At 47.2% G+C, this 11,125-nt stretch overlaps 3 protein-coding genes across 3 annotated transcripts; 1 reads left to right on the top strand and 2 right to left on the bottom strand.

Annotated features, from left to right (window-relative positions):
• Positions 1-77: 77 nt before the first annotated feature.
• On the bottom strand, positions 78-1,030 carry LOC126562645 (polyprenol reductase). Its single transcript, XM_050219205.1, has one exon. It carries the CDS (start codon positions 1,023-1,025, stop codon positions 78-80), a length of 948 nt encoding a protein of 315 aa, XP_050075162.1. The 5' UTR covers positions 1,026-1,030.
• A 680-nt stretch (positions 1,031-1,710) lies between these two features.
• Positions 1,711-1,982, top strand: LOC126563436 (signal recognition particle 9 kDa protein). The gene has a single exon (XM_050220081.1). The coding sequence runs from the start codon at positions 1,731-1,733 to the stop codon at positions 1,962-1,964; it is 234 nt and encodes a 77-aa protein (XP_050076038.1). The 5' UTR covers positions 1,711-1,730; the 3' UTR covers positions 1,965-1,982.
• A 513-nt stretch (positions 1,983-2,495) lies between these two features.
• LOC126561754 (sulfhydryl oxidase 1) lies at positions 2,496-5,814 on the bottom strand. The gene is made up of 2 exons (XM_050218064.1): positions 5,292-5,814; positions 2,496-4,075 (listed from the first exon to the last, which is right to left on the bottom strand). Exons 1-2 carry the CDS (start codon positions 5,812-5,814, stop codon positions 2,505-2,507), a joined length of 2,094 nt encoding a protein of 697 aa, XP_050074021.1. The 3' UTR covers positions 2,496-2,504.
• Positions 5,815-11,125: the final 5,311 nt, after the last annotated feature.

Below are 11,125 nucleotides of genomic sequence, written 5' to 3'. Positions count from 1 at the left end.
TGTTGACCCGAGAATCCTCGCACCAGAGTATCCAGAATGCGGTTAGAATAATGTTTTCTGCTCTCCTTTTTATTCTATTACAGAACGTACGGTATCAGTGCCTTTCGTTGCTTCGGATAGTTGGGGAAGTTTTCCACGTACCACTGGTGTGTAAGCCAGGAGTTGAGCAGTTGATTCGACGCGACCCACAGCATTACGTACACCATCGAGCTATTCCGATACAACACCGCGAACAGCACCGCGTACATCACGATCTCGAAGAACATATGGGGCGAGGAAATGACCTCGAAATAGTCCCCTCGCGGTAGACTATGCTTCTGGCTAACCACCTTGCCAGTTTTGTCCTTGCGCAGGTTCGCAAGGATTACGTTTGATCGATACTGGTGATACCAGGCGTAGTAAAACACCAGAATCGCCAGACCGAACGGTACGCTGAGCTCAAATCGATAACCATTTGTGGGAAGTGTTACAGGCCCGGAGCGGGTGAATCCTTCCGCCTGCGAAAGGATCGCCACGATCGTACCAAAGTAGTGGATGTAACCGACGAGATAGGCGGACAGGTTAATCTTCAGCTTGCTGGAAAACACCTGCACGAACCAGGTTTCGTAGAACCGGCGTAAGCACTGTAGCGTGATCAGCGTCATGGCAATCAACGTTTCGGTAGGGGTCGTGCGCACCATACGTCTGTTTGTGGCCATCGTGTCGAGGAATGCTATCACGTAGTCTGGTGCTGGTTTGCCAGTAATGTAGGTTTCCATCATCACGCCAAAGCCGGCCAGCGCCCACAGAGCAGCAAAGATGTAAAAGTGTTTGAACCATGCCTTTGGGACCTCCAGCAATGAGACCAACCGATCTGGTGTGCCTTTGAGGGCGTGTTTACCGTAGCGAAACGTCTGCCGAATCACTGTTGGTAAATGCTTCTCGATGGTTGCCAACAATCCACCAAGCACCACGACTGTTACGATCAGATTGACGAATAGAAAGTTGATCAGATTGATCGACCGAATGTCGAACCACGGAATCATTGTGCTGTGTTGTGCGATGGTTTGATTCCTTCCGTATTTCGATTGAATGTGGCACGTGCAGTGCCCAATGTCCAAGTAGCTTTCGTGTAATCGCAATGGATTCTTACCGCGTACTACCTAGTGGCCATCACCGTCGTTGCTAGCGATTGATCGCGAATAAGTAGGACACGCCACATGTATCTTTAGCACCTTTTTTTCGCTCTTCCCAATCCAGTTGCGTGAAGATGATCTTGAAATTGTTTGTTTACGACAATCGGGCCAAGGTAAAGAGAGAGAGAACGCGATTACGCAAAACTGAATTGAGAGAGAGAATTCAAAATGAAATAGGTATTATGGAAGCATTTAATCATATTTTATCGCCAACTAGGCCGCCACAGAATGCAAACGAAAAATAGATTGGAAAAATTAATTTTCTTAAATTTAACCGAGATGTAGACAGCTGTTCAGCGACGATATTGTTTTGACAGCTGACGCTGAATAGCGGACCGCCACGATTGATGACGTTTTGTGTGGCATCAAAATTGACAGTACACGCCACAAACACACTGGAAATACGAAATTTACGAACAATTAGCCAAGGAAACAGAACCAGAACGCGAGATAAAAACGTGTCCTGCCGGAACTGTGCCGTAATATTATCGGGCATATTCGTGACCTTTGGCGCCGTGCCAAAAGCGAACCCAACATTCATATCTACACAGAACCATGGTGTTTGTAAAGTCTTGGGAAGATTTCGAGATAGCGGCCGAAAATATGTACATGGCCAATCCGTGCCAGTGTCGGTTTACGATGAAGTACACGCACAACCGGGGAGCGGTGTTGCTGAAGCTGACCGACAATGCCAAATGTGTACAGTACAAAACAGAGGTCCTGTCGGAGTTGCGACGAATCGAAAAGTTTTCCGGCAATCTGATACAGATGATGGCATCGAAGGAGTAGTCACGACGAGACGGATGTTTACGAGCATGATACGAGGAGAGAGGGAAGTTTAAAATAAAAATTGAGCTGTATTGTTAAGTGAAACTTCGGATGTGTGTGAGAGCGGTTCTGCGGTCATCCGAAATCCGTCAAATGGCACTTCACTTCGGTAGGTATTTCGACCAAACGAACCGTTGACTAACACGTGCTTCGTTTCCTTCCAGGATTAAATCGACGGAGAGAGTGGTAAAGAGTTTGCATTTCATGAGGATTTATTAATATGTAACTGTATCGCTCCTCCCGTACTAAAGAACGACAGAAACAAAGAACCGGATGGCTGTTAGACCGTTCTGTTTGGGGGGCCTTTGGCAAGGATAAAATAGAATCCGTGAAATCGTCAGTACTAGTGCTTGTCCCTGGAGGACGCGTTTGAATTGGAATTTCATCATAGCACCCTCTTCCCGTTCAGAGCATTATGTGTGTGTGTGTGTGTCTCTCTCTCTCTCCCGGAATGTTGTGCAGCACTGATCGGTCTTTTGATAATCAGTTGCTAGTTAATGCCTACACCTTACCCAGGATGTCGTGTGGGTACATCTTCTTTCGATAGCCTCGCTTCACGACCATCTTGATCGCAATCACAATCATCACAATGCAGGTTATGTACAGCAGCGCACTGAACCGGATGTCGATGTCACTGAGCACATTGCCGTACGAATGGTAGCTCGTCTGGGCACCGGACGCCGCTTCACCGCCCCATTCCGATCGTCCCTCGGAACCTTGCGGGGCGAGACTGCTATCGTGCAGACCGAACAGATGGCGCCGATCGTAAGCGTACATGTGCTTCAGATAGCGCAACACCTCGGTCAGATTCCATTCATTACCGTCCTCCATCGTGTACTGCTGGTGGTTGTGGTGGTTGGTAAGGATCTTCTGTCTACACGGTGTGCAATCGGTTGCACTCGGGAACTGTACCTTCGGGTGTTCCGGATCTTCAGTCGCATCGCCGGCAAGACGCTTGTTTACCTCATTATGACTAGACCAAAGCCACAGGACCGCCTCGTCCTTGGTCGCCACCTGCCAGATGCGATTTTTATTCGCCATCTGCTGGAAGTGCTGCGAGCACTCGGAACATCCGAAGTAATTCTTAACGTACCCATGCATCGCTTCCAGCACCTCCAGCGGGTTATTGGACAGATCACTCTCGGCAGCCTGCACCGTTAGATAGTGAAACAGTGTCCACAAACCGCACGGATACCGTCGCAATCCTTCCCTCGAACCGGAACAACCGATCCAGTGGTTGGACGAGAACACTGGCTTCCGTTCCGCTTCGAGCGATTTGACCCGTGCAGCAAACGCTTCACCATCGATCCGTTCTTCGCCCGCGTTCAGTACGTACTGTCGCAGTTCCGTCAGGAACCGTCGTCCATTGCCGTTGAACGGGAAGTAGCGTACCAGCACGTTCAGGAAGTTACGCAAAGCGACCAACCGATCACTCTCGATCGTTTTGTACCGGCCAATCTCGTGAAACAGTGCGAACCGTATCGCTTCCTCCAGATCCGCCTGATATACAACGGCCGCACCGAGTTCCTTCACCTTCGCACGTATAGCAGCTTCCTGCTTTTGTTCCATCAAGGCCGATATGTTCTGTTCGGTCGTACCTGATGCACCACCCGGTTCGCCACTCGCTTTCTTAGTCGACTTGGTTGACACGTCCGTCACGACGATGTGATGCTGGCGCAGATGTGATCGTATCGCTTCGCGCACTTTCTCCCGGGAAAACTCATCGATCGGCAGGTTTATTACGCTCAGTGAGGAACCATCCACGACGGAGAGGCCGTTAGTTGTGAGGGTTGGATCGTGCATCCGATACACGACGACATCCGCTGTATCATGAAAATCCAGAATCACCTGCGAACCGATTGTCGCATTCGTGTCCTTTTCGTTAATCAGATACACATACTTGGGCCGTGCGGTACCGACCGGGGAGGTCACATCGAACAGGGACGCTTTATCGTCCGTACGATTGATGGCGGTTAGATTGGGCCAGTTGGTCGGTTTATTATCGACGTGCTGCATGTACTCGATCAACCGATCGATGATGCGTTGTTCATCGTGCTCTTTCACTGGTTCTCCTGTTAGGGAAGGGACAAAAACTTACTGTTAAGAATTGTTGAAAACATTTCTTGAGGAATTGGAATTAGCGGGCTTTTTTCTAGTTGGTTTAACGACCTTATCGTACGGTCACGCTGGCCATCCCATGGCTTCAAGTCCTCTCTACAGTGTAACGGGCCGGATGTGATGTGAATCATGGTTCTGTCTTTTGAAAACCGACGCCATCAGTGCTGCCTCAGCTTATTATTCGTATAATCTTCTTAGTTTCACCCGTTGTATCCTCAGACAGAGCGTCAATTTATCATAATTTGTGAAATTACGGATAATTGAGTCCGCATGTTGTGGCCTAAACTACTGGGTTGTTGGTTCAAGATCAGCCTTGATGGAGATAATAAAAAAAAAAAACTTAACGTCGCAAAAGACGCGACCAGCGCGGTAATTGAGTTTATCAGTGCCGGAAAGCTGATCCCCTAACCATCGCTCAAGAATGTACAAATAAACAAAACGTTCTCTATATACTGCAGTTCTGTTGCAGCTTGCACATTCACCTAGCATTGTAAGGTGGCGATTTGCAGTGCAGCAAACGGAACTAGAGCGCGAAGTGTGCACTAGCGCGCTGCCGGCCGATGGCACGTTTGTTTTCCCTTGCCAAATCGAAAAGGGAAGAAAACATATGTAATGGTTTTTGATAACGAACTAGCCCGCTAATGGACAGACCTTCGGTGTTTGTTGGTGTGTCTGTGTGGGTGCATTACGACATTTTTACCTACTGGAACTGATAGCATATTTGTAAGCTAATTCAGCCCTGTCTGCCCTTTTTCTATTTTCCTCTACGTGTTGTGTGTGTGTGTGTTTTTTTGCACTTTTCGTGTGCCGCCCTGGAACATGCTTACCCTAGCTCGTGTGTTGTAAATCATTAATCAAATGAATGGCCCCCTGTACCTTTAACCCCCCAAAAAACAAAACACAAAAGTCCCTTTTTCGGTAAAGAAAACTGTCGATGTGTACACATTTCAGGCTGAGTCAACAGTATGTGACCGCGTATGCCTGCCCACACCGGTTGGAAAGCGCCTATCGATACAAAGGAAAACGCTGTTCCATGGTTGTCTAATGTTGAACGAAACACTACCACCCGGGGAACTGTGTAAGCAGGTGAACGCAGTAATTTTGTAAATGGAATTGATTTTAAATCTCCGTACCGTACAGTGCAAGCGGTAAACGTTCGATTGCTCTCACCTATCTTCTGTTCGCCATCCGCATAGTACGGTGCAAAGAACCGTATCGTCGGATAGGCCATCACCTCGAACTCCCGGCACACGGCATTGTTTTCATCGCGCGAACAGTCCAGCGCGGTCACGCGCACCAGCTTCTGCCAGCCAAGTATGTCCGTTGCCAGCTGCTTCCAGATCGGTGCGAACCGGCGACAGAACCCACAGTACGAGTTGTAAAACTCGACCAGCGAAGCGTGCGGTTGGTTAAAGACGCGCTGCTTCAGGTTGGCCGCGGTCAGCGAGATGACGGAATCGGTCGCATCGTACAGGCCACTGTTTTCACTTTCCTCGATCTGACGCTGGTAGCGCCGCTGCTCGTAAACGCTCAGCTTCTCTCGCATTCCGACCGCACCGCCCTCCACCTGACCAAGCCAGGGGCCGGTGTCGAGATCGACGGTGGCCACCAACAGCACCACTAAGAGCCACGCAGCACCGGTGGTCGGTGGCAGATGGAACGACGAGGCGGATGTGAATATACGCACCACCATATCACCATGCACGGTTGTTCGGTTAGGGGGGATTTACGGTGTACGGAACCTTTGGGAAGTAAGATTGGAAACCGGGAGGAATGTTTACGGCAAAACTAGCTGGACCACCTCACTCACTCACTGGCACTGTGCCATCGCGTTCGACGGATCGTCGTGTTGGAACTAGTTGCCCGCAATCACTGCGCTCGAATGGAGCAGCAGTGTAGCACCATTGAAAAACACGGCAAAAAATTACGTACATCTACGCGACGTGTAGATGTTTTTGTTCGGCTGCTTAGGCCATGGTGTCTACATCAGCACAATTGTTTACGTTTTAAGCCAGAAAAATGTTGGCGGGTGTGAAACAAAAAACCTCGTACATTTTCTACTGTCTGAAAAGGGAAAGCGAATACAGTAAGCCAGCGATTCAAAACCTCTGGAAATAATAAAAAATAAATGAACAAATAAAAAGTATATACATGACCGTCACCTAAGCTCTTTTGTTGTTATTCATGTAATTTTTCATATTTTGACAGTTGGAGCTTTTGTTGTGATTTCTATTTGAATCACATTTCATTTGAATGATAATAGTACCGTAGTGGATGTTTCTGAAAATTTTACGTATTTTTCAAACGATATTGCTCACTTTATATAATATTTAAATTAAAGCTACTGTGTATTTACTTTCCCGAAATCGTACTGTTGAGTTGATTCAAAATTTAAATTTTAAAAATTTAGCTTGAAAAAAATTTTACAGTGCACAGTTTTCTTTAACTGGCGCCATTCACTACGATAACCGGCAAAGCGGTTTGAACAAAATTAGTGGATTTCATACTAATATATCCAAACTACTACAGTGGACCACCATTGTTTCACATAATCAACATTATTTTCTCTACACTCGTATCAAAGTTAAATAAAATAAAGCTTCGTTAAGTACATCCAAAATTTCTAGGAATAACAGCTGGATTGAAGAAATTTTCGTATGAAAAGCAAAATTAATCAAAAAATTACAAAACGATCAATTAATTGTTAGTAAACGGTGAAGGTTTTTCATACGGAAATCTAGTATGCACGGAACAGAAGGTGATCGTGTAATTTTACCTTCAGCTTCTAAAACTCTCTCTCTCTCATTTTTAAACAGGGGTTTTGTCTAACACTTGCTATGGGCAACGGTTAACAGGACTGCACTTGAGCATATGTACACGGTGTACGTAGTGCAAAAAAGGATACAAAAGTATACATTTTCTGCCTATCCTTGAGAGAATTTACAAACGTAAATAGAAATCATAAAAACATTTGCTTATGTATGCCAAAAAAAAAACGTGTCTGCAAAATGCCCGAAAACCCCTGCATGCTCTCAGAGAACGCGTTGCACGCATATAGGATGCTTGAGCATATATGCTAGCCGGACGCAGCATAGCCCGAGACAAACCCAATCTCAGCTGAACGCAGTCGCTCGGTTGCTCCGTTGCCGGGCCTTTCAATCGCCGTTTACTGGTGCTAGTGTGCAGAAGCGATCGTGATCTTGTCAGCGATCGTTTGCTAAAAAGTTGGTCCGTGTGTTTCGTTTGGAAGCGGAAGGTACGGTTTTGGCAAAGAACATCAGGCACGTCAGGCATAACAAATTCAGACACTTTTGTGACTCCAATTAACAACGGCCAGTTATTATTGAAATAAAAGTGCATTTGGTGTGTTTGTGTGTATGTGCGAAGTGCGTGACACGAGTGTAATGTGCTAGTGGGTGCATTCTGTGCGTATAGACGGTTTAATTCCATATTCGGTGCTGATCGTTAAGAGACCGTGTTTCCATCACACTCGAAGTAGGAAAGGACTCAATTAAGCACTTTATTGACTCGTTAAGTTCGGTGGTAAGTGACACGGTGTTGCAAAAGCGAGCAATTAAAGCGGCTTGTGCATGCATTGCTGGAGTCCTGTACAACGGCAGCTTTCGATTAAAGCTTTCCCTTTAAAAACTCTGGCAAATCAAACATCAATTACGTTCCTTCCCGTTTCCGTTGCGATCGATTGATCATCTGCCAGCCAATGGTAGAGTTAGTGTGAACAGACAACTGGTTCTTGCTAGACGAATATGTCTAACAAAAGCTTACCACAAGGCCAGTGGGTCCAGTTTTTAATTGGATTATTTTCATCCCACTAGAAGGCAATAAAATTTGAAACTTAATTTGGCAGGACTTTCTCGTCCTCTTCGGCCCCCGGAGAACGTACCCGGGACACCGAAGCAGGAAAAACGGAAAAGCAAAGAAAAGTGAGTGCGAAGCGTGAACGGAACCGTGTGCGGGCATTAACATTTTTGCCACATTTTGGCGTTGTGGGCTTTTTTCTGCTGCCTCCTGCACTCCTTCACCACCTCCGGGCGTATGTGTTCTTGTAGTTTTATTTCCCATTTTGCTTTCCGTTGCTCTCTCTATCTCTCTCTGTACGGATTATTTATCACCATCAAGCGTCAAGCGTGCGAAGCGAACGGTGCAAGGGAAAAGTTTTGCCAGAACAAGATTTCGGAATGTTCACCGCGCGCGCGCACGCTCACGCTGGTATCCCCCGAAAGTCGTCGCCGCCGCAAGGTACCGATGCCAAGTGTCTGCTCGTGGCGAAGGGTTTGCGGTCGCAAAAATTAAAAAGTCTTTTTTGTGAGCTTTTTTTCTGCTTGCTCTCCAGCATCCACCGATCGCGGCTGGAACGTCTTCCAGTGTGCTCCGAAATGGGGGACCGATGGTGGACCGTAAGTTGCAGGGTGTCGTTTTTTTCTCTCCTTTCTTCATTCCATTCAGCGGGGGGCTTGGATGTGGCTTTTTTCCTTCTCCATACAGTTAAATCTTTTGCACACTGGCGAGCCTATTTTTTTCGGTTGGCTGGTGTTTTGGTGTGGCAGAGTGGCTCCCGGGTGCAGCTACACTATCCTCGATTCAGTTGGCAATGAAGCATTCCAGCCCTTTTTTTCATACATCGCCTACGGATATCCGACAGCTCTTTCCTCCTAAGCTCTTAGTCTTCATTTCACAGCTCATTTTGTTGCCACAAAAACCTGGCCTCAAAACGTCCTGGAACACTTTGGTGTGTAGATAGTGCCTTCCGAGCTTCCAATGCCCAGGAATGCTGGTTTCGAGGTCAAAAGACGTAACGATTCGCGCAAGGGGGTGTAAGAAGATTGTTCCGTTTTCCTTTAATTTAATTTTGAGCATTCCAAGATCGCACGATCGGTGGGGGGAGGGGGGGGGGGGAATCACGGGGAAGGGGTAGGGAAGATCACATTTTCAGCGCTAATTGGTCGTTAACAAGCCGAAAATTAAGTCGTCATAAATTTAGATCCCATTATCGCGTGGATCCTCTGATCTGTGTGGATGCCGATGCGATTTTTAGATCATTCGGCATGTTTTTGCCGATAAGCGTCATCATTCGAGTGATGGAATTATTGCACGGGTTTCGGTGCTCAAAATAGCTATAAAGTATGTGATGTTATCACTTGTGGGATCCAAGATCCTTCAACAGAATACAGATGTCTCGCTTCCTGAACGCCCACAAGCAGTCGGGAGTGTGGGTCTGCCGCACTAATAAATATTCAGCACGGCTTCGTTCAGGGAAGATATTCTACGGGTTTGGTGATGCTTTTATCCAGATAGCTCCGAGATAGTGCTGATGATCATATCATCGCGGATCAGAATGAGTTCATCTTCTGCTCCGTAGGCAAAGATCAGACAAAGAGATGCTTAGCCTATGATAGCGGTGGGCACACGGCACACTATACCAAGTGTTTAGCAAGTGTCTTAATTCGTTGCTTCCTTAGAGAAAATAGCTTCATCCTTTAAGACGACCTCCATTAAGCATGGTTGTAGAAGTCGTTCGAGGTTGAACTCTTCATGGTCCAAAAATGTTGAAATGCATCCACCACTTGGACTTCGCGAGGAACGGACTCCAGAACGGTCGAGTGGATGGCGAAAGTGTCCCGAAAAAGGGTGAGTGCCAACAGAGGTGTGTCGTCAGCATAATGACGTGAACTTTACATGAACTTTGTGCTGACGAAAAACAGCTCCAAACTGGTTCGGACGAACTGCGGTCCACCGGTATCCATTCGCCGCGTTGTGTAGAAGATTTTTTGTAAAACTTTTTGCATAATGAGCTCTCTTTCGTCTCGACAGCCGTCATGTTTGAGTCGAAGACACTTTAGTTACGATGACGTGTGTCACTGAGATGAAGTGGTTCACAAACAACCCTAGACGAAGCAGAAGAAAAAAAGCCCCTCCAATGACCGATCCCTTGTCCGTGTGTCGCGTGAACTCTCGCACACGGATGACGATGCTGGGAGGCGTCAAATTCTAAGCTGTAAGGGATTGTACATCTGCCAATTCCATGCAATTCCATTTCGCAATCGGCCGGCGACATTTATTGCACCAGTCGTTGCAGTTCACTTTGGGCGTATGTACTATGTTCCCCACAGAGGGGGTCAACTTGTGAGCTGACCGATGCGTATCGCGATCGATGACATCACCACACTGCTCCGGACTCTGGAGATAAATTGTTGCACCTAATTGGTTTACGGGTGGTAGGTTTTTGGTGGTCGGGTTTTCGGCCAAGGGAGGCTCTTGCTGCGCTGTGAATTGTGCCCGTCACAAGTACGCCATTCAGCTTCAGAAGCCGATCCGGTATCGAGGTGTATGGTAGGTTTGCTTTAATTTGTATTTATTTGTCTTTGCCGGAATACGATCGCAAACCGGCGGAACGGAGGCAACCGTCGTTACTCGCGACGCAACTGCGTGTGTGTACATCGGTGGTGATAATTGAAGCAATTGAAACGGACCCGTTCTCCATCATTGGGACGCGTGTGCTGACACGATCGTGTGGTAGGATGAGCGGAATTATCTGATACCGGCTTATTGCTGATTGCAATGCAATAAGAGCGTCCCAGCACGGCCGAACACAAACGCGGCCAGCTGTGGTATGTGCTTGTTTGATTTGGTGCGCCCTTCCACACCAACCGCCCAGAGCAAATGGCGATCGTTTTGATGGTTGCACAAGGGTTGATGCAAATCTGGCCAACGGGACGGCTTGAGGTCAACCACAATTAGCTGACGGTGGCAGAGAGTACAAATGAAGCCGTAACGCGTTGTTCGAAATCAGCTCAGTTAAAGCGAGAGTCCATTAAGATGAAACAGATGTGTGCGGGCAGTTGAGAGGACATCGTAAGATACAGATCGCATGTCCGATCAGCATCCTTGTACTTTAATGGCGTATTATCTTAAGTCGTTTACCAGGCCAGGTCTGTGCATATACTTCATACGATCATTATTCGTTTCAGAGCTGTTATGTTCGGGTG

Source organism: Anopheles maculipalpis, chromosome 3RL, assembly GCF_943734695.1.
Source record: "Anopheles maculipalpis chromosome 3RL, idAnoMacuDA_375_x, whole genome shotgun sequence".
In the NCBI taxonomy this organism is placed as follows: Eukaryota; Metazoa; Arthropoda; class Insecta; order Diptera; family Culicidae; genus Anopheles; species Anopheles maculipalpis.
Note: the sequence above shows the minus strand (reverse complement) of the source record. Positions and strands in the feature narration are given on the sequence as shown.

Excerpts from the sequence above, each read along its gene's own strand:
- LOC126563436 (XM_050220081.1), top strand. The coding sequence starts at position 1,731 with ATGGTGTTTGTAAAGTCTTGGGAAGATTTCGAGATAGCGGCCGAAAAT.
- LOC126561754 (XM_050218064.1), bottom strand. The coding sequence starts at position 5,814 with ATGGTGGTGCGTATATTCACATCCGCCTCGTCGTTCCATCTGCCACCG. Across the intron at positions 4,076-5,291 it reads GGATGGCGAACAGAAGATAG|GAGAACCAGTGAAAGAGCAC; the intron begins GTGAGAGCAATC and ends CTTCCCTAACAG.
- LOC126562645 (XM_050219205.1), bottom strand. The coding sequence starts at position 1,025 with ATGATTCCGTGGTTCGACATTCGGTCGATCAATCTGATCAACTTTCTA.